The sequence below is a fragment of the Grampus griseus genome, assembly GCF_964374135.1.
Source record: "Grampus griseus genome assembly, chromosome: 10".
Classification (NCBI taxonomy): Eukaryota; Metazoa; Chordata; class Mammalia; order Artiodactyla; family Delphinidae; genus Grampus; species Grampus griseus.
In genome coordinates this window covers 101920046-101943051 of record NC_139004.1, presented here as the reverse complement: position 1 = coordinate 101943051, position 23006 = coordinate 101920046, and the positions used below count along the sequence as shown (strand labels likewise).

Genomic DNA, 23006 nt, shown 5'->3' with positions numbered 1-23006 from the left:
CCTTCCTTGTGGTCGGGCGGGTCTCCACACGTTCAACTCCCCGTGCCCACACCAGTGGGGTCACCTGGAGAGTCCCTGGCCACTCCCCGCCACTGTCCGGCCCATCCCCCATTCCTGGAGGCCCTGCCCAGGCCCCTCCTCCAGGAAGCCTTCCCCACTGTGGGACCGATCACTGCCACCTTCTGCCAGTCTGTCTCCTTGGGGTATCCATCGTCATCTCTCTCCTGACTGGTCTCTCCAGCCCCGCCAGCCCACACCCTGTCCCCTCCACCGTCTCATTTCCTCGCAGCCGTGATTGTTTTAAAACAGAAAGCACGTCATGTCATTATCCTGCTTCAAACCCTGCCCTGTCTCTCTTCCAACCTCAGTCAACTCTCAAGTCCTCAAAAGAATGTGGTCCTGGACCCTGGGGACACCGCATTCCTTCTCTCCCTGACCCTTGTCTCTAACGTTACGCCTCTGGGTCTTTGCACCTGCTGTGCTGGCTGCTGGAACGTTAGTTCTCCCCCAGCTCTGCACAAGCTCACTCCTTCCTGCCGTGCTCAACTCAAGGCCACCCCCTCACACAGGCCTTTCTTTTCTTTGCCTTGTTTTAAAACAGGTTCATCGAGATACAATTTGCATTCCATAAAATTCACCCATTTAAAGTGTGCAATTCACGGGACTTCCCTGGCGGTCCGGTGGTTAGCGCTCCGCACTTCCACTGTGGGCGGCACGGGTTTGATCCCTGGTCGGGGAACTAGGATCACGCATGCCTTGCAGCACAGCCAAAAAAATAAAAAATATAAAAATAAAGTGTGCAGTTCAATGGTTTCAGTATATTTAGAGTGGTGCAAACATCACCACCATCTAAGTCTGGAATATTTTCATCATCCCAGAAAGAAACACCCATTAAGCAGTCCCTCTCGGCCCCGCCCAGCCTGGACAACCATTAGTCTATTCCTGTGCCTGTGGACTTGCCTCTTGCGGACGTTTGTGTAAGTGGAACCACACACTCTGCGGCCTTTCCTGACTGGCTCACGTCGCTTAGGCTGGCGTTCTCAAGGTGCGTCCGTGTCATAGCGTGCACCAGCACGTCACTCCTTTTCACGGCTGCGTAACATCCCGTTGCACGGATGGACCCACTCATCAGCTGAAGGACACTTGGGAGCGGCCTTTCGGGACCACCCAGGTCACGTGGCCCCTCCTGCCCCTTCGTCCTATCACGCCTCCCAGTTTAACCCTCTTCCCTGAATCCCTGTCTGAAGACCTCTTCATCTATTCGTTTTCCTGTTGGTCTCCCGTCCGAACCTCAGCCCTGTGAGACCCTGGCCGTCCACGTACTCACTGCCGGAACCCCAGGGCGCGGCGCACAGTAGGCAGTCAGCCTTTCCCACGCCTGCTGGGGTTGCTTGGCCCCCGTCATCCCCCCTGCCCGGCTCTCTGAGGGCAAGCGCGCTCCCACCAAGAAAGGTCTCCCCAGTGACCCCGAGAGGGAACTAATAACGCTAGGCCCGGAGCCCCAGGCTCCTCCTCTGCCCTGGGGATGGTGCCCCTCCCAGGTGGATGTGAGAAAGCAGCGTGCCTGCACAGAGGCGACGGAGCAGCGCGTGATCAGGGGGCAGGCCTGCAGGGCTGAGGCTCAGGGAGGCCCACGTATGAGAGGGGAGAGAAGCTGCCAGAAGAATCCACATGAGCTTCGGGCAGCGCCCAGAGCAAGGAGGCGGCAGCTCCTCTGCCCTGCCTGGGATCTCCCGCCCTGGCTGCACTCGGCTCTGGTGCCAAGAGAGGGACCAGGAGAGCCTGGCGTGTGTCCACAGGAGAAGGTGAGGAGGCGACTGGGAGTCCCGGCCACTGCAGGCTGTGTCAGGACAGGGGCGGAGGTGGGCCGGGGGCCTGAGCACAGGGCCAGCACCCCCAGCCCAGAGTGGGGGGTGGCATCAAAGGAAGAGAAGTCCCAGCTCCAAGTGGGAAAGGATCTCCGCGACCGAGAGCTGGCCAGGCTGGGAGGCAGCGCGCTTCCCGCCCCAGGACGAGTGCACGCAGGCTGCCTGCTGAGGGGCATCAGATGGCTAATTGGCCGGGAAGCTCCCTGGGAGCTCCCGGAGCTTGGCTGCCAGCTGCTCCCCTGCCCTCCTCCCCAGATTCACCACAGTGGGGGAGGGGCCGGGGGCAGGGTCTGCATCCCAACTGGGCCACCCCGCCCCCCTGGCAGCTCAAATGCCCTTCTGGCCCCCAGGGCACAAAGCAACCTCTCGTTCCCCAAATAATGCCAGGTGCACCAGTGATTTTCCGGCCCGACCCCAGAGGCAGGCAGGCCCGCAGGCATCGACTCAGTTAATTTCAGAACCACCCTAAAAGTCACTCCCGTGGTAGAAAGGGCTGAGCTGCTTCCAAACTCTGGGCAGCCTGACTGCCAAGCCTGATCTCCCCCGCACTCCATCACAGTCCTCAGGACGCAGACGACTCGGAGGGAAGGCAGGGGACGGCGTCAGTGGTGCCGAGCTGACAGAACCCCCTTAGGATCTCCCCAAGAAGCCCGCCCGGCTGGCACCGCTCCCCTCACTCTACAGGCGAGGAAACGGGCCCGAGAAGTTCAGCATCTGGCCCGTGACTGCACATCTTACAACCTACCGCTGCTGGCTGGGACGCCGTGTGCCCAGCTCCCGGGAGATCTGTCCAGGAGACGCCCTGAGCCCAGGGGTCCCCTCTCAGGGACCTCAGGCCAAGTCCCAGGGATCCTGCCACCGGCTTCTTGGCTGCAGCCACCGGGGCCCCGGGCAGAGGGCCAGGGAGGGCCAGCCAGCAGCGGCCTGTTCCCCACTCACCTCGCGCTTTTCCAGACGTGAGCGGCCCAGCCAGGGCGACCGGCACACGCGGAGGGGAATCTGAAGACGCAAGTGGAAAACTATGCGCTGTCCGATCACAACCCTCCAATTTGTCCCTGTGGCTGCCGCTAGCCCCGCCTGGGGCCGCAGACCTGCTGACTCAGGTCTCCCACCCGCCTCCGGCAGCCAAGGGGGCTGGGATCCCGCCGAGGGCCTGCTCCAGCTGTCTGTCCGTCTGTCTCAGGGAGTGGCCTTTGCCCTCTTGGGGGCCCTCCAAGGGGTGGGGTGGGGGGTGCACAGAGCAGGGTGTGTGTGCTGAAGCCTGGAGCCCACCCCGTGCATCCCACACTGGCACCATCCTCCTTGCTGACCACACAGCACCCTGTACTTATGGGCTCTAAGTGGGGGGTTGGGGAGAACCCAGGGCCAATTACGGTGCCCTCACCCACCCCAAGCCGGTCCTCTGTCATTGACAGCCAGGCGGCCACCCTGCCAGTGTGCACACTGGCCCTGCACTGCAGGCCTGCCTGTCGCTTCTGTACGGCCAGCAGTGCCCACAAACACTGAGTGGGCACTGACCTCGAGCCCCACAAGCCCTCGGGTGGCTGTGCCATTACTCCCACCCTGAAGATGAGGAAAGGCCTGGAGAGGCCAGCCTGCAGGGCTCCACGAGGCTGGGCTGCTCATCCTCAGAGCTGGTGAGCCCCTGGCAAAGCGTGGCAGGGCCTCCCAGGCCTGGGCCCACTGCATCCTGTAAACAACCCTTGAGGCTTCCAGAGTGCCAATCCCGGAAACCGCAGGAGAGAACAAGACGCAGGAAAATCCTGCTGCGGTTACAGGGAAAGGCACCCAGGGACTCACCCCCTGCTTGGCCTGGCCTCCAAGGTACCCGCCTGAGGAGGTCTGTCCCAGGGTTTGAGGAGGAACAAGCGGCTGCTGACTCACTCCAGGGGTGAGCTTTCCTCTCCTTTCCTACAGCCAGCCTGCATCCCCACCCAAGAAAAAGCCTCAGCCCTTACTGTCTGCCCTGTTTCCCTAAAGCCAGGCCCAAGGCCCGTCCCTGCAATGCCTCTCACCCACCCATCTACCCAGGATGAGGCCCAGGGTCCCAAACACTCTCCCCCAGCAGCAGAGACAACTGTGGTCCTGGAAATGATAGCTTCTTATCACCGTGAGAGCGACCTGGGTGTCTGGGTTTCCCTTTTCCCTTTGGCTGCTAGGAAGCTCAGCAATTTTCATCTCAACAAAAGGACCTCAGGACCCTGCATATCTCTATTCTATTTTTTTTTTTCTGCTAGGTCATGATACCCTGTTCTAAATTGTGTTTTTCTTGATCCTGATGTTTTACTATTTATTTTATTGTAGGTATTTCATGTTAAGTGGTCACAAATATTCTGGGAAGGAAAGAAGGAAGGAAGGCAGGAAGGAAGGAAGCAAGGGAGAGTTTATATAGTTTACATACCAGGTAATGAAGGCGGGAAGAAAGAGGGAAGGGAATCTTCCAATCCCTTATCCTTCCTAAAACCTCCCCTTGAAGTAAAAAACATGCCCGAAGGAAGGTGTTATCCAAATAGGTGGGGCCTCTAAGCCCTTCCCAACCCCTCGACAGAGGTGGAGCCCAGCCTTGTCTGAGATCACACAGGATCCATTGGTCGCTGCTCCTGGCTCTGAACTCTGTCAGCAGCTGCTGAGGCTGGAGCCAACCCGGGGGTGGGGCTGGGATTGGTGTTGTGGGGGTGGGGGGGAGTGCCCTCTCCCCAGGGGTGGAGCTCTGCTCTACCTCCTTCTCCACCCCCACTGCACCTGGCTCTGGGCACCCCCTAGCTCACGGAGGGGGAAGTCAGCAGCTACCTCTTACCCAACGCTGGCCGCATGCCAGGCTCCACCCTCTGTTCCCTCACTTAATCCTCCCTTTGAGCCTCCAAGGATCTGCAGGTGGGAAACTCTGGCCCGAGAGGTGAAGCCACTTCACCCTCAAAAGCCAGTGACCCTGGGCTGCCTGGTGCCCAAGTCCGGGCTCAGCGACTGCGTGGACAACAGTGTGAAACAGTCCTGCCCGCGTTCTGAGCCCATCTCACCGAGGGGTGACAGCAAGGGAGGCTGGGGACGGGCCCAGGTCACTCAGATGTGCCCAAGGCTGGTGCGCTCTGTGATAAGCGCAGTTCCCGTGCACGCTGGGGAGACTGCCAGCCACACCGAACCTGCCAGGCATGCTCCGGGGCACCTGGGCACCCCAGACCCTTGGCCCACTGTCCTGCTCCCTCCCCATCAGAGGCTCAGAGGAGAGCGCCAGGGTGGCCTTTCGTGCTTCCTTCCCTGCTCCCCCAGGGCGGGCTGCCCTGGACCTCGTAGAGCCAACGCGACTGGCCAGCCCAGTGGCCGCTTGCCTCTGCCCGCTGGGGCACAGCCAGGCACGGCTGCATACACACGCACACCCCCTGGTACCTGAGGGTCCTCACGGAGATGCAGTACTTCCACATAAGGCTCCACACGGCGCTGCCACCGCCCTTCATGCCTGGCTAGGGGGGAGTGGGCAGCCGAGGGCCCACGGCGCTGCCCTCCGGCCCTGGTCCGCTCTGGCTGGGGGTCTGGCTCTCAGGTCGCTTCCCTCTTCATGGTGGGAAGAAGAAAGAAAAGGCCCAAAGCCTGGGGGCCTGGAGGAGGCGCTGGCTCCACAGGCCACCGCAGGTCCCAGCCGCCGGCCGTGCAGTCCCCGGGCAGCTGCTCCAGACCCTCCTGGCTGAGCGGCCCTCGTGCACCAGACCCCGTGGCTCCTGCACAACCTTCGCCGGCTTCCTGCCAGGGGACGGCGGTGGCCCGGGGCCAGGGGAGCAGTGAGTCACTCAGGGCGGGCTGGGTGAGGGGCGTCCGCCTGGAGCCCAGGGTCTGGTCCTGCGTCCAGAGGCCGGCCTGGGACTGGGACTGGAGAGGCTGAGCCCGAGGAGGGAGGTGGGCGGGGAGGCAAGGGCGGGTCCACATCCTCCCTCATCTCCCCAGAGGCCTAAACCCAACACCCGCCCGCTGCAGCCCTAGCCCTGCCCACCGAAGCTCCGGCCAGGACGCGGAGAGGGGCTGTCTGCTTCCTGGGAGAGCGCCAGCCCTCGAGGATCTCCGTCTGGTGGGGGAGATGAGGTTTCCAGCCCTGGCCAGGCCACCTCCCTGCTGCGTGACGAGCCTGGGGGTGGCTTGCCCCTCCTTGACCTCAATTACCTCCACCCCACCCACCCCCCCGACCTCGGCCTCATGGAGCCCTGAGCACTGGCCCAGAACTGACTAACCAATTCTCCCAACTGCTTTCCAAGGTGCATTTGATCATCAGCTCCGTTTTACACGTGAGGGAAGTGAGGCACAGACAGAGGCGGTCAGTCACCGAGGCCGCAGACCTAGGAGGCGGCGGAGGTGGGATGTGAGCCGTGCGATGGGTTCTCGGAGCCTGTACTGGAGCAGCCAGCGGACGCCAGCTGCTCCGTGCACAGGTGGGGCAGGAGGAAGGTCGGAGGGCTGGGCTCCTCTCAGCAGTTGTGGGGTCTGGGCCTGAGCCGGGTTTGGGGCATTTCCAGGCAGGGCCCCAGCTGGAGCCTCTGCCCTCGCCCCCTGCCAGCTGCTCCCAGGCCCAGCCCAGGGCAGGCAGCTGGGGCTTCCCAGGCGAAGCCCCTGGGGACAGTGACTCACAGCTCAAGGCGGGTGCTCACAGAACCCACTTCTCCCAGCCCACGGCCCCCAGGAAGTCCTCCAGAAGGCAGGTGGGCCCAGACCCCAGCACCCTGCAGCCCTGAGCCTCACACCCAGTTGCCAGCGCCATCATGTCCAGTGGCCGTCAGGGCCCCCACTTCACCCACGAGGAAACCGAGGCTCAGAGAGGGGCATCACCTGCCCACAGTCAGGGAGGATGGAGCTGGGCCTGACCGGGTCTCCGGGTCAAAGCCTTGTTCCGTCCCTGGGCCCCCCGCCCTGGCCTGTGCAGGATGGGAGTTCTGTTGTGGATTCCAGCCCGATTCCCACAGTGAGGACAGCAGCTGCACGCTTGTCTCTCCCCCAAGCCAGGAAAGAACTTTTTATCTGAAAGGAAGATAGGCTTCTACAAAGGCCATGGCCTCCCTGGGGGCCTCGTGAACACAAATTCTCACTCTTTGTTATCAGACACCACCACAGTAGGCCCCTACCTGCCACAGGACCTCCTCACAGCACTCTGGGGAAGTGGCTGCCCATCCTCAGCTTGAACACCCTTGAATACCCCCAGTGACAGGAACCTCACTACCTTTCAAAGTTGCACATTCCATCATGGGCCTCCACTGACCTAGGGAAACTCTCCTTTGGATAGAGCCTCCCTGTCACTTTTCATACTGGCTTTACTTCCTGTGCCACACAGAGCAAGGTCTCCCTTCCAAGGTCTATCGGGTCTGTCCTCCTACTAGTGGAAGTTTCCTCAACATCTTTTGTGGGTGGGGGCAGGCTCTGTTTACACATCTCTACCCACCCCTATATTCACACATCCATTCACCCACCCACCTGTCCAACTCACCATCCATGGACCCATTCATCCATTCACATGTCCACACACATCTCCCTCCCTCTGTTCCAGTCATGCATCCATTTATCCTCTTATCCAAACTCCCCATCGATCCGTCCATCCCCTCAGCCATCCACCGCCTCACTCACCCCCCCGGCCTGGGCCCCTGTCCCCACAGGGTCACGAGGTGTAACAGGTGGTGGCAGCAAGCTCGTCCTCCTCCTGTCTTCCTGAACCCTCCTCCCTGCCAGCCCGCGCCTCTTGCTTGGTCCCCAAGTTTCCATCCATGACCTGTCACGTCCCTGGCAAACTGGAGCCTTCTCTGTCTCTGCCCCATGCCTTGTGTGGCCCCCAGCCTCTGATTTCCCATGTCTCATGGGTCCTACTGCCCCAGGCTCTGGGGCCGACCCCCTGGTCCTGGGCTCAGCACTGACGCCCAGCTGGAGGAGTATTTGTCACAGGCTTGCTCTGTGCCAGACACCAGTCATGGCAGGCACCCGGTAGAGGGGAGTACGTGGCCCTTTTGCCCTGGAGGTGATCTTAGAGAGAGGGCCATTTTTAAGACCAGAGGCCCAAGACCCTTGAGGGGGCCTCCTTCAAGTCGCTCTCGTCCTGGAGGACACACCTGTCCCATCACCAAAAGCTCTGGAGGTCCTGGGCCCCATCCTTCGTTCTTCCTCTTGGCTGTGTCCACCTGGTCCATCTCCTTCCCAGCAGCACCGAGTTAGGGCTTCCCTCCCTCCACTTTACAGATGGGGAAACTGAGGCCAGGGGAGGAGCACGGCTTTCTCAGCTCCCAGGGAGTCACTTGCTCCTCAGAAGGCTGCTCCTTGGTGAGGATGGGCTGGGGAGACTGTGTGAGGGTTCAGGAATCCCTTGGGGCACAAGAGGAGCTCACCCCATGGGCCCACCCAGCAGGGGCCAATCCAGGCGCCATCACCCACGCTCTCCTTCACCGGCGGCCCTTGACGATCTGCCTTTTGAACCCCTGGCAGCCCCACTCCATGGCCATCACTCTGGTCCAGCCTCGAACCTGAGCTGCACATGGCCCTGCACTGGCCCGATACCGGCCCCAGGGCTGATGGCAGTGGAGGCTGTCACATGGCAGAGGGCCCGGGGGGTGGCCTGGGGTGTACAGGGGCTGCCCCACCGATTCCACACTGCACCTGTCACGTCCCCTCTCTGCTTCCTCCATCCCCGAGGGGTGGGTGTCATTATCCCCATTTTACGGATGAGCACACTGAGACTCCAAGTGCTGCGAGGTTTCCTGATGCCGACGGTGGCTTGTTCTCGAGAACGGGCGCAGACTCCTGGTTCCCCTCTGATGCCCTCGTCCCTACACGCATCATCCGCTGAGCCTCAGTTTGCTCCTCTGCGCAATGGGACAAGCATCCCTCCCCTCCCGGCTGTGGTGACGGATAAGAGCTACGAGGCCAAAGAACCGTGTGACGCTGGATGTGAGACTTAACCTCTCAGGGCCATCTCCTGCAGGACCGGTGAGCCCCCGTCAGCATCATGTTGAGAGACCCGGGCACCGCTGGGCATGTGTGAGGTGCTCAGTGACTGCTGTCCCCCCTCCCCACCCCCGTAGGACACGGGGCCACAGCAGCAGGCGGGGAGAGGGCATGGAAACCTTCACACCCTCCGCTGGTCCCTCTCCCAGCCTCACGGCCAAAGCCAGACTCTGCGGAGAGCTGCCCGGGCCTCCACCCTCGGCCCAGTGACTCACATGGCCCACTGGGGGTGAGGTCACTGCCGCCCAGGCAGAGAAAAGGACACACCTGTTCCCTGGGAGACACCAACGCCACGGTGCACTTGGCCTGCGAGGGCTTCTGCTCGCTTGAGGGCGGCAGCAGCCCGGGGGGCGGGCAGTGGGTGAGGACCCGGCCTGAGGACGGGGCTGGGGGCGTGGCCCGCCTCTGGGGGCCAAGTGAGGGTCTGCGAACCTCAGTCCAGCCTCCAGGCCCAGTGGGCTTTGTCCCCTCTGCTGGCATGGTGAGGGGCGTCCGTGGTCTTAGGGCTCTGAACCCCCCCCAGTTCCCACCTCTGACTTAAGGGGCTACTCCATGTCGGCCCGTCTCATCCAGCAAATGGCCGTCCCCAACCCACTCCCTGGCGGTGAGCTGGGGGTGATGGGGTCTCTGAGGCCAGACCTTGGCCCCCTCCCCCTGGCTGGGTCCGTGCGCAGCCTCTGCAGGCTCCCCCTGCCTTCCGCCAGTCCCGTCCCTCCCCAAACCCCCATCCACCATTAGGGTCCTTCTAGCACCCAGCACCCTCCCCACTGCTGACCTCGCCAGGCAGGCAAGGCCCTTTCCCATCTGCCACCTGCACTCCACTCTGCTCTGGGCCATGGACTGCATCCCCAGGCACCCCGTTTCCGGTGGGTGTGGCCAGCGGGAGGCATGGCAAGACCACAGGAGGAGGAGCTCACTGCCCCACCCGCTCCTGTCCTGCGCCCTCTGCAGCCGCAGTGCCTGGTGCGTGGTCTCTGCACAGGGCTCTCCCTGGGTTCTCGTAAAGGCTCCCTCGCCCGCCCTCGGGCCCAGGGAAGGCCCCCCTCCACCGTTGCCAGCCCAGGTGCTACACTGCCCCTTAACCCCGCCCCTGGGCACAGACCCCCACGGTCAGCACGGCCCACCAACTCCTAGTGGACCCGCTGTTTCCGCCAGGTCTCCATACACTGCCCTTCAAGGTGCAACTCAAAGGCCACCGCCTCCAGGAAGCAATTGTCTGTTCGCTCCTTCATCCATTCCACACGTATTGATCGCCAGACACCACGTGAGGACTCGCTGAGGAAGACGGGGAGCCTAGGAGGGGACCCTCCGGTGGGAGGGATGCCCGGCACCTAGCGAGCAGGTAAACAGATGACGTCGGCAGCGATCGGGGCCTCAGGGAAGAGAAACAAGGCAGAGCTTCTTGCCATGAGCTCACCCTGGTCCCCCTCTCCCGCCCACATACCCCCCATTCGCTGGGCCCGGGCTGTGGCCTTGCTCACCCTGCAGTACCCTGTCTGTCCCTCTGCCTCTGCTCTGAGAGCCTGGGGCGGGGCGGGGAGGGGAGAACATGGTGACTCAGCTCTCTGCACATCATCCGAACCAGCCTCACAACAGCCTAAGTAGCAACAGTCCTTACCAGGTCCGTTTTCCACAAACTCACAAACCGCGGCGCCAACACCTTGCCTGGGATGATACCCAAACCCAGCGCTGCCTGCCTGACTCCACGGCCGAGCTCTTTCTCCTGCTTCAGGCTGAAAGCGAAATGCGTCACCGTCAGCTATATTTGCAGACTCTTCCAGCGGTGCCCAGAGCGGCGCCCAGCACGAGGCCGGTGCTAGACCCCCGTCAAGTGGGCTGAACATCAAAGACCGTAATCGTCCTGCTCCTTAAGCGGCGTGTGCCTTGTGGGGAGGGGACCCCGGATGCCTCTATTTTCCAGATGGGAAAATGGAGGCCCAAGGCTGCTAAGAGCGTTCGGTCACATGGGATCCTGAGTTCCGCCTTCTCCTCTCAGGCCCAGGAGGCCACTGAGGAGGCAGGTGTGGGGCAGAAGCCAGAGAAGAGTTTCACCAGGTCCATCGCAGGGGGCACGGGGGCCAGCGGCCAAGCCCCCGCCTGGGCATGCGGGGCCTCACTCGCCTGCCAAGCCGAGGGGAGGCTGGAGGGGGGGCAAGGACAGAGCAAGGACCAGGGAGCAGCTGCTGCTTGGACCCAGGTGGTGGCCCAGGAGGTGGGGACAAGCGATTGGATTCTAGAACCACTCACCAAGCAGAGCCAGCAGGGGCTGCTGATGGACGTGACAGGGGGCGGGGGAAAGAGGCGTGGAAGGCGATGCCTGGGATTCTGGTCTGAACTACGGGCGGATGGGGGCCCCGCTGATGGCAGTGGGCACATGGGGAGCAGGCATGGGGGGTGATTGGGTGGGACAGAGTGGTGAGGACCACAAGTGGCCTAAGGGGAAAATCGTTGCTCTGTGGGAATGAAGGCTCTGGATTTTCAGAAGTCAGAAATCCAGATTTTTTTCATAAAGGCTCTTGGGTTTTAGATGTTTGTGATAAATTCAAATTTAAAATGCCATGTGGGCTAATCCGGTGCACACCAAATAAAGTACACCTGGAGGGGTCTGGCCCTCAGGCTACCTCTTGTACCCTTTGTTCCTTCTCCCCCCGTCAAGATTCACAGAGCTACCACTTCCTCCAGGAAGCTGCCTGTGATTACTCCAGCTCTAGAGGTGCCTGTGCCTCCTCACAGCACTGAAACCACCAGATTGGCAGTGACTTGAGGGTGGGTGTGGGTTTGCTTGTCAATTTCTCATGCCCGCAGCAGACACTCTGGCCGAGAGCAGGCGTTATTGAATGAGTACCTACTGAAGGATTCTCTCTCTCCCTTGATCCTCCCACCTTTCATTTTGCAGATGTGGAAACTGAGGCCCAGAGAAGGGAGGTGACCTGTCCACGGTGGGCTCTGGGGCCAGGGCCTGCTTGCTGTCCAGCCTGTTTGTCAGCTGCCCCCGAGACTGGGCGAGCAGGAAGTGTGAAGGTGATTGCACAATCTTACTAGGTTTTGCCACCCGAGGGAAAAACAAGATCCTGGGCAGCCCCTGAGTGTCCAGGGAGGGTAGGGAGCCCATTCCAGGGCGACGGGGGCCACCCACTGGGGTCAGGGCAGAGCCAGACCCCTAGGACTGAGCATCGCTGGGGGTGGCCTGGCTGTGGACAGAGGGACCCCCCCGAGGGCGGGGTCTGACATCGGTAGTCAGTTAAAGTGACAGCCAGCCCTCCTGGGCTCTCTTCTGAGAGTTTCGACCCACTTCCCTTTTGGCCCTGGAAGGGCAGGCTGTGCCAGGGACCTTCAGGGTCTGTGCTCAGATCTGCCACGTAGAGAAATCAGATGACGGAGGCGATGGAGGCCCAGCCCAGTTCCCAGCATTGGCAACGGAGAAACGGAGTCTCCGAGGTGTGCAGTGACCTACCTAAGGTCACACAGCCTGGGGGCAGCAGATCTGGGGTCCCGACTCCGAGTCCTATATCCTTTCCAGGCTGCTGAGCTGCACTGGCCCTGGCGTCTTTAAAGCCACCCCCCACACCCTTCTCCCCCACCTCGGAGTCCTCATCCGCAAAACAGGAAGAGAGGCAGAAGCCGCCCCCGCGGTGCTCTGTGCACATCAGCGCCCCTGAGGGCCGATGCTGTGTGAACGTGCTCGTGGTGTGTGGTGCTGTGTGCAGGCTCGTGACTACAGAGCCACACTCTCCTTAGCTTCTGGTCTCTGAATGGTCTGGGTGCGGCAACCTTTCCAGCCTCCAGGGAGACACATCTCACTTTCATCCAAGAGAAATAACACCTAGTGGTTACTGGGTGCTCACTGGGGCCAGCGCCCTACGCGTGATGAACTCAGCAAATGCTTAGGTTCATCCTACAAGGCAGCTTCTACTATTATCTGCAGGGCATGGAAACCAAGGCACAGGCAGGTTTACAGACATGCCCAGGGGGATACAAACAGGAAATGGGAGAGCAAGGATTTGAACCAATTCCGCCCCCAAGCACCCACGATAACCACCATGCGACACGGCTGTCCTAGTACGGCACGGAAGTCCTTCTCAAGGTCTAACCTGAAGGACCCCTAGGTCCTTCTTAGGCGAAGGGGAAAAGCTCCGCCCATGGCCCCCATTCTGTGCTGAAAGGCCTAAGTTCTTTGGCCCCTGGCTCCCAGCTCCCTGGGTGCTGGCATGCGGGTCAGGTTACCCCAAACAGGAACCCTCCCCTTGACTGTGTGTGTGTGTGTGTGTGTGTGTGTGTGTGTACAGAGGCCTGGTGAGGACCGCCCCACCCTGGGCCAGGACCTCACCTCCTCACTTGCTTCCCTGCATCCTGTTTCCCAGCGCCCAGCCCTGTTGGGGCGAGGCCCTGCCTGAATCTTCTCCGTCGCTCATCTCCGTGCACAGGCAGTTCCCAAGGCCCTCTCCGTGGACTTTATAGCATGTAATACTATTTAATGTTTTCCTTTAAGATCAACTGGTTTAAAAAGCTGCCCCCTAGTCTGATCAAGCTTCTAGGTCTAACTCCCAGGTTGTAGGCACTACAGGAGACAGAGGAACAAGCTGACGGGCGGGCAAAGCCACGGCATCCGGTGCAGGCACGTGGTTCACGGCGGGACTTTAAGCCAAGGGACTTGAGACCGGCTTCCAACTAGGTTCAAATTTGCAAGAATGAAAAGTTAAAAACAATGCGCAAAATGCCAAACGCGCTGGCTTTCGCCCCTGAGTATGGTTATTTCAAAAGGAAACTTTAGATCACTCCCCTACGTGGAAAACTAGCATCACTTGCTGTAAGTAGAAGGTTACCATGAAAACAAGACAGTGCGATCCGATTTCAGGAGGATTCTGTGTCCTGCCAAGGGTGCCTTGCAAACCTGCCCGCCTCTGTTCCGAGAAGCCCTGGGCGAGAGGTGAGCGCCTGCGCTCTCGCCCTGGGCCCACCGGGGACACTGGGCTGCAGGTAGGTCCCTGAAACACCTTTTCTCACCTTCCGCTTTTCGTGCATCAGGGAGGGAGGGGTGGTGAGCGTCGGAGCAGAGCCCCCTCCTCCCCGCCCCCCCCCCCCGGCAGCCGCAGTCTCTGCAGCAGAGAGGGGCTCGGTGGGGACTCAGCCTCGGTGGCAGCCTGGGCCCTTCACAAGCTCAGAGCTGGGGCAGAGATGAAGAAACTGAGTCCCAGGCGGGGCAGGCACTGCCCAAGGTCACACGGAAAGTCTGGGGGCGGGGGGAACCAGGAATGACAAAACTCCAGATTTTCTGACCTTCATGATCATGGAACCTTGTTCACAGGTATTCACTGAGCACCGACCGTGTGCGAGGCACAGAGGATGGGGGCAGGGGTGAACAGGACAAAATCCCAAAGAGCTGACACTTAGAGGCGGGGGACAGAGGACAAAAGCTAGGCAAACGAATGAGATCATTTCCGATGCTGCTGAGGAGGATAAAGAAACCAGGCTGGAGGGCGTGAACGATGGCAGTCGGGGAGGTGGAGGCGGAGATGCCACTCAGGCTGAGGCCCGAAGTGCCGAGAAGGAGGGAGGGGGAGAGAGAAGGAGGGAGGGGGAGACCGGGGGCCAGGGCGCGCCAGAGAAGCAAGAGCCTGAGCACAGGCAACCAGCCCTCAGCAAGTCCTGACTCTTTCTTCAAACTTTGTATTTTGAGTTAATTTCAGACTTACAGAAAAGTTGCCAAGAAGCCTACAAAGAATTCTGTACACCCTTTGCCCAGATTCCCCCCATGTTAACAGTGTATCCTGATTATCGTACTCCTTCTCGCCGTATGTGTGCGCGCGCGCACACACACACGCATACACGCTTGCGATCGGAATTCTCTGAGCGTAAGTCGCCCCCCTCGAGTCCCTGCTACGTTGACGTGTTCCCTGAAAACAAGGACGTTCTGTGACATAACCGAAGGACAATTCTCAAAGTCGGGACATTCACATTGGTTCAATACTGCTATCTTATCCTCAGATCTTATTCAGAGTTGCCAGCTGACCTAGCGGACGTCCTCCACGGAGAACAGTCCCTGATCTTAAGCGTCTTTTGCAAACATGCCGAGGGAACTGCGTTCCCAGGGCAGCCTTTAAGGAGAGCACCGGTCCGGCCCATTGGGGGTGGACCATTCAGCTCACGGGCTGGCTCGCTCAGGGCCTGTGTGTTGGATCCTGACGCCAAGGGGAAATGAGCACCGTATACACACCTACCAAGATAGCCTCTGTATTTCTGACCCAAGGGAAAAAGTTAATAAACCTTTAAAACGGAAAAAATGATTATGAAAAGAGCCCACTGTTACTTGATCTCTTCGCACGTTTCTGTCGGCCCTCATAACCCACCCTGCAGGGCACAGGTTGCAGCCCCTTGAAATGACCGTCCCCGCTGCACAATAACGCAGGGTTGTAAAACAAACAACAGCCTGTCTTTATGTGCAAGTTCAATGTTTTGTTGGTTGCTTGATCGCTGAATTTTTGGGGGCCAACTTAAATTCCACACCCAGGCTGAATGCCTCACTTGCCTCACCCAGATCCCAGCCCTGCCCATCCCACGCCACACACATGGGCTCTGCTGCTGTGCACATACTGTGCTCAACAGAGACCCACAGTGAGCCAGAGAATGGGTCCTTGTACCCACTTCACGGATGAAGAAAGGGAGGTCCTAGAGAAGTCTGCCAGCGCTGCCGTCACAAACACCACAGACTGGTGGCTGAAACCACAGAAATGTATTGTCTCGTGTTCTGGAGGCCAGGAGCCTGAGATCAAGGTGCTGGCAGGGTTGGTTTCCCCTGAGACCTCTCTCCTCAGCCTGCAGACAGCCCCCTTCTTGCTGTGTCCTCACATGGTGTATTAGGGTTCTTGAGAAAAAAAGAACCGTTAGGATGTACGTGTGCGTGTGTGTGCGTAACTATATACACACGTGTATACAGTTAGTTATTATCCACACATACACACACACATATATATAAATACACAGATATATTTATTTACTATAAAGAATTGGCTCATACTGCTATGGAGGCTGACAAGTCATAAGATCTGCAGCTGGTGAGCTGGAGACCTTGAGCTTCAGAATAGCTAGGAAAGCTGATGAAATTCTGCTAGTCCTAGTGCCAGGAGGCTTGAGGTCCAGGAAGAGCCAATGTTTCACTCTGAGTCCAGATGCTGGGAAAAACCTATGTCCCAGCTCGAGGACGGTCAGGCGGGTGTAGTTCCCTCTTATTCAACGTTTTTGTTCTAGTCAGGCCTTCAACTGATTGGACGAGGCCCACCCACATTGGAGAGGGCAATCTGTTTTGCTCAGTCTAGTGATTTAAACGTTAATCTCATCCAGAAACACCCTCACAGACACACCCAGAATAACGCTAAGCCGAACCTCTGGGCGCCCCAGGGACAGTCAGGCTGACACACGACATTAACTGTTAGACACGGTCGGCCCTCGGGGTGTGTCTGTGTCCTAATCGCCTCTTCTTATAAGGACACCAGTCCTATTGGATGAGAGCCACCCTAGTGACCTCATTTCACCTTTGTTGCCTCTTTAAAGGCCCCATCTCCAAACACAGTCACATTTTCGGGCACTGGAGGCTATGGCTTCAACATATGAATCTGCCCCCGTAACAGGCCCTGACAGGAGAAGGGTCTCAGCCCAGAAGCGCGCAGGCCCGGCTCTTCCCTCCTCTGAGGTGCCTGCACACGTGGAGCCCCTCAGGCAGGCTGACCCATCCATCCGACGGCTGCCAAGACGTGGCTGAGGTGCAGACGGTCACTCAGTATGGATTAATCTCACGTGCTAAGTCCGGCAGTTATACCGAAGGCAGGAAGTGTCTGTCGGGGGAGCCCAGTGGGGTCTCGTCCAGGCAACAGCATTCCCCCGAATAAACTCTCCATGAGCGTAACACCCATCTCCTGCCACCCTCCGGCACCAGCGGGACCTCGCTAAGACACAGAAGGCCTCCAGCAGGGGAGAAGCGGTCATTCGGAAGTCCGGAGCCCTGGAGCCCACCCACGCCTGCAGCGTCCGCTTTACACGCCCTCTAGATGCACCTGGCAAGGACACACTGGTGTTCCACCCGAGGACACTCGTTCCTCTCTCCTGGGCCAGGTTCAGCTCCGGCTGCTGGATTCTTAAACGTTCACCGATTGTTCAGCTGAAGACAAGCTTCTCAAGGCCCAGCCACTGGGTCAAAGTGAGCCTTTGGCGTATTTCTCACCGCGCCGCACTGGTCCAGCTGGAGCGCCTGAGCCAGGAGGACACACTTGCGGGGAACAACGGGCATCCTGCACCGCCCAGCACGCACAGCCCTTCCTGCCTGCCCGCCCATGGCGCCTGGGGACCGGCCCTCCCGCACGGGGTGCAGTGCCGCTGGAGCCCCTGTGTCTCTGGTTGGCCTCACGGGATCTCTGTTGCTCACCCCAAAAGACTGTCCGATACAACGCTCTAGCTCCACCACCCTCACTTCCTCTCCATGCCTTTTCTGCCAAGGGTACTGCTTCTCTCTGTTGGTGGGAAAACCCCCTTCAGCCCTCAAGACCCGTCTCTGCTCTACAAGAACCCCTTCTGGCTTTCCCAGCCGAAATGCTTGCTCTCTCTCCTGAATAACATTCACGCTTTCTTTGAACTTACTTCATTAATGAAAAGAAAACCCCCCATTTACCCAGAGCCAACTGTTTCCCAGGCACCCTGACACCCATTGGGTCCTCTTCCTAAGTCCATTTCAGCTCAGGACCTGAAGGTCAGAGAGCAGAATTGACTGGGGTGTCACTGTGCCCTGAGACGGTCCCAACTGTGATGCTCTAACGAACAGAATGCAAGGGAAGTGATGCTCTGGGACTTCTGAGGCCTGGTCATAAAAGCTGGTATGCCTTCTACTTGGCACTGTCTGCCCACACCCCACACGCCAACCTGCTTTCTCTCTTTTTCTCGGGACACTTGGTCTGGGAACCCAGCCACCATGCTGTGAGGAAGCCCAGGCTGCACGGGGAGGTCCTGTCTAAGTGTTCAGCTCACAGCCTGCAGCAGCTGTGAGGTGAGTGGCTGGGAGGGCGAGGCCTCTGAGGACCCAGCCCCCAGTCTTCAAGAAGCCCCATCTGATGCCGAGTAGGACAGGCCTCACCCAAACTGCAGACCTGTGGGAAAAACAAACACTGTCATCGTCTGAAACTACCGGAAGCGTGCGGCAATTTGTGACGGAGCCACGGCAGGCGGAGAAGCTGCCCAGAGCCAGAAGGGGCTAGAAAGTGAGGATAACAAGTGCGGCTGGGCCGCTTCGTGGAGCTGGTCACGTGGAGTGCACTGACCACATCCCCCCTCTGTGACCTTAAGAAGGTCACTTGCCCTCTCTGGGCCGCCGTTTCCTTGTCTGAAACATGGGGAAAAGAACAGTATCTATTTCAGGAGGCTGTTGAGAGGACTCACGGAGACACCGCGCGCGCAGCGTTTGGCACCTAAACGAACACCCACGGAAAGTAACAGCAGTCCTAACGATGATCTAAGGGACCGGCCACATCGGATCCCCAGCCAGCTGATGTCAGCGCCCTCGCTAGCCCCTCAAGTCACAAAGCCTCAGGGGCTGAGCCTGCCGGCTGGGAGCAGACGCCTGGGCTCCAGCGTGTGTGCGGGCACCCTGCAGCCTCCGACCAGCCCTGAGTCTCTGTGCCCAGCTTCCCGGGCTGTGTGCTCAGAGCTGCCAGGCCACCGCGTTCACTGACTGTGACTGAGGTTGGGGAACCCTCTTCAAAACGAGTGTCTTTACAGTGTTTTCGATACACCTGGCCTCTGTTATTTCCAGCAGAAGGGGCTGGTGAAACCTGCCCATCAGGAAGCAAGTTAACAGCTGGTCTAACCCGAACTAGTCCTACATCTAAAAGCAGATGGGGGTACCCACCATGTGCTTGGAGGGGAGGCGCCAAAGTCAGGGTGTGGGGTGAGAAAACACGGAGTTACAGTCACCCTTGAAAATTCGTTACCGCGGAGGACCTGGAACTACACAGACCGAGGGAACGGCACGTGCTGTCTCAGCTTCCACTCCAGGATGCCTGATGCTGTGCAGAGCTGGGGTGCACACCCACACCATTTACAGTCTTCTCCTCTCCTGTCCTCTCTCTCTTTCTCTCCTTTATACATTAAAAAGATCATCTGGCTTTTACTACCAAGTGTAGGTAAGAATGTAGAGACACAGGACCCTCACTCATTGCTGCTGAGGAGGTGCACTGTTCACCACTTTGGAAAGCAATTTCGCAAAGCCCAGTAAAGTTGAAGGCACTCATATACCGCCCTGATACAAACCCTACACACACCACACGTGTGTGCAAGGAGCGAGTGAAGGAACCTCCCTTACTGCAGCCCTGCCTGGAGCATCAAAAAAATGGGAAACCACCGAAATTATCAACAGCAGAACAGTGGAATACTTTACACCAACAAAAATAAACATGAGAACTATACACAGCCACACGGATGACTCTCATCCATAAAATGTGGAGTGAGAAGAGCAAGTTGCCTCTTGAAGAGCTATCTGAACACCCATGTTCACAGCCGCGTTACTCACAGGAGCCGAAAAGCGGAAGCCACACATGTCCATCAGTGGATGAAGAGATAAACTAAATGTGGTCTACACACAGAATGGAATATTATACGGTTTGGAAAAGGAAGCAAATTCTGACACCCGTTACAACATGGATGAACCGGAAGGATATTATGGCGAGTGAAAAAGTCAGTCGCAAAGGGACAAATCCCGAATGACTCCACTTATATGAGGTCCCGAGAGCAGTCCAATTCATAGACAGAAAGCAGGAGGGTGGGTGCCACGGGCTGGGGGCGCGGGGTGGGGAGTGAGTGTTTAATGGGGACCGAATTTCGGTTTGGGAAGATGAAAAGGCCCTGGAGATGATGGCGGTGATGGTTTCCCAAGAGTGTGAACGTAATGCCACCAACCGGTACACTTACAAATGGACAAGATGGTCACTTTTACGTCATGTGTATTTTACCACAATTCAAAAGTTTGGAAAAGCAAGTTGTAGGTTATGACACCATGCACGTAAAGTTCTAAAACTTGTAGAATGAGCTTTGTGTTAGCCAAATTATTAAAATGTGCATGTGAGATAAACACAGCAGATGGGCAGGGTGGGGGCACTACTGCTTAGGCTTAGCTCTGGGGGGATCGGGGTGAGACGGGATTTGAGGGAGGTCCACAGGGGCCGTCCACCGCGTCATAACAGTTTATTTCTGAAGCCAGGTGACGGGTATACCACTCTCTACTTTTTCTTCCCACCAGAACTGTTTCACTAAGCAGAGTGCCCTGAGGTCCACCAGGCTCTAGGGCCTGGGGAGCGGGCTCTGTGCCTCCCAGGATGGGCTCTGGGCCAAAGCTAGGGGCTCTGCGGAATGGCCATCGCCCCAGGCACAAGGCAGCGGCGCCAAGAACTTCCTTTGCGCTTTCTAGTTGAAATAAGCATCTCTGCTCCTCCTGGAGTCTCAGCCTCTGGCAGGGCTCCAGGATTATTTTACATGAATTTAAGATCACTAATGAAGAATAATTAACAGCTTCAAGGGAGCCTGGCACACCCTGTGTTTAGAAGTGGTTAATTATGCATTGTCTGCAAAACACCCTTTTCATACTCGAAAGTTTTGGGTCGCTGTTTTAAACAATGGAATATGGCATCAGGAAAAAAGCCAAGTGGTTCCATGTGCCAAGTTCCTGGGGTTGGATCTCTTTGGACAGAGGTGACCACGGCTCCCTAAGCCCCCTACGTGAGGTGCCTTAACTGCTTCCCTGGCACTGACACTGTCAATCCCCCGGAGGGGCCATGGCAGGTGGGCTAGCTCCCTCCCCCACCGTCGGCGAGCAGTCGGAGTCCCGCCAGGATGCGGTCTGGCCATAAAGCTGGAGTCTCTTGTCCACCTGACTGATGCATCACCATTATTTGTGAACACTAGTCAATGTAAAGAGGACTGTCCCCAGCCCTGAGCATCTCATCTGCCAGTCGAATCTCCTTGGCTGGCCCTGTGCAGCCTGTGAAATCCCTCGGTCCCCCTGACAGACCATGTGACTCTGGGCCAGCCACTTTTCGCCCATGCGTCTCTATTTGTTCACCTGGAAAATGGGACAATTACATCCTCCCCTTCACGGGGTTGGTGGGCTTAGAACGATGCCTCCCACATAGCAGGTACTCCGTGAGCCTCTGCATCACACTGCCCACCGGGCCTCCCTTTCTAACCCCACTGCCTGACAGGCACCCTACACTTTAGCCTCATCTGTGACCATTTCTGAACCACACCAGGCTCGGTCCTACCTCCACACGTTTGCTCATGCTGTGCTCCCTGCCTACTGTCCCTTCCTTATCTGAAAAAATCCTGCTCCTACGTTCAGGCCCAGCTCAAATGACACCTCCTGCAGGAAGCCCTCCTAGATTTCTCCCAGGCCAGCCAGCCTCCCTCATACTGCTGGTATCTTTGTGCCACCTCTATTTATCCCCCATCCTCAACTTTCATGGCTTGTTAGTGGGTCTCTTTCCCCTTGTAGGCTGGGAGCTCCTTGAGGACTATGTCCCATTTCTCTTCCGGTCACAGCTGGGCCTTGAGAAAAGAGCACCTGCTCTGAATAAGAACCTCCCATGGTGGGAGGAGCCGAGGAGGCCCTCACTGGTTGGCCTGGAGGCTGAGCCAGGTCTCTCACAAGCACCACGTGACTCCCAGAGGGACTCTCAGCTTGCTACTCCCACGCTGAGAGCCCCTCTGGGCTCCCCACTGTACACAGCAGGAGGCCCAGCCCCTGGTCCTAGACTCAGGTCCCCAGCGCCCCTCTCAGCTCCATGGCTTCTCACCACCACCAAAAGACACAGGCCCTTTGAAAGCCTCTGGGGTTTTTCACATGCCTTTCCCTCTGCCTAGAACACCCATCTCCCCACCTCGGCCCAGCCAACTCCTGCAGACACTTCGTTGCCCGCTTAGCTGTCAACTCCTCCATGAAGCCCCACATCCAGATCCACTCCTCCTACCGTGTCCACCTGAGCCCCTGTGGGGTGGGGACATGCTTCCTTCCTCCCTCTCGCCTCAGGACGCTGGCACACTCCTCTCCTGAGCTGCGGGGCACTCGAGATAGAGTCCACCTTGGAACGAGAGAGACCTGGGTCCAAATCCTGTGGCCACACTTACGTGTCTGCCTGCCCTTGGGTCTCATCTGCTCAAAGTGGGGCTTCGACGCCCCTCTTGCAGTAGGGCTGAGGATTGACCAGAGTGTAAAGTGCACCCTCGGCAGACACTTAATAGCTAACAGCCAGAACATTCCAGGTGCCCCGGGCCCACGGGAACAAGTTCCCAGGATGGTGGGAAAGGCTGGTCCACCTGCACGAGGGGAAGACGCCCCGGGTACAGCCGGTGATGATCAGAAGCGGGGTGGGCCTCTCTCCCTGGCACCCACCCAAGAGCGGGGACTTCCTTTCTGAGGCTGCTGTGAGACCCTCAGGACTTGCCCCCTTCGGAGAAAGCCTTGGAAGAGAAAAGAAAAGTTCCCACACTTTCCCAGAACGGCTCGCATACTAATAGCCACGGACTTCACAGAGTGTGAAATCAGGAAAAACTAACTCCCTCGGGATAGCCGGTATTCTAACTCCCTCCTCCAAGGCCTTTAATTACAGGCCGTTGAAGGCGCCCTTCCTGCTGGCCTGGGCACCGGTGTTCCTCAGACAAGGTGTGTGTGTGGACAGAATGCACGTGCAGAAGACACTGTCAGTTTTACTAACATTCGGGGTCATGCCCGCATAGTTTCAGGGAGTAGTCCCCAAGTGCCACTACCCGTCAACAGGGCCAAATCCCTAAAGATGGGGAAATTGGGGCTCAGAGAGGGAAAGTGACCTGCCCAAAGTCACAAAGCAAGCGGAGGGACTTGAACTCTGGTCTCCTGACCTCCACACCAGGGATACCCTCATTCTGCCCAAGTAAGGCAGATACCCTCATTACCCCAAGTGTGTCTCAGATCTCTGCTTGGGATGGAGGCCGTCAAACCCCTTAGTCACATGAGCCGCCAGTGAGGTCAGGGGGCATGGACCCTGGCAGGGCCAGGCCAGGGTGGAGGGTGCCCTCCTGTGGGGTGACAGTGCTCCCAGCAAGTCCGCTCCGGGGCGATTCTCAGCAGCAAGGAACAATGAAACTCAGCGCATGGTCACAGAGCACTCG

The 23006-nt window shown here is 58.5% G+C and overlaps 1 protein-coding gene across 3 annotated transcripts in view; it reads right to left on the bottom strand.

The window, feature by feature from the left end:
• Positions 1 to 5508, bottom strand: part of IQSEC1 (IQ motif and Sec7 domain ArfGEF 1) — a 110928-nt gene extending 105420 nt beyond the window's left edge. For all 3 annotated transcript variants that reach the window (XM_082662973.1, XM_082662974.1, XM_082662975.1), the window contains exon 1: positions 5253 to 5508. In XM_082662973.1, coding sequence (XP_082519099.1) covers positions 5253 to 5320 — 68 coding nt within the window. In that variant the 5' untranslated portion in view covers positions 5321 to 5508. The remainder of the gene's footprint in view (positions 1 to 5252) is intronic.
• Between the last annotated feature and the right edge of the window lie 17498 nt (positions 5509 to 23006).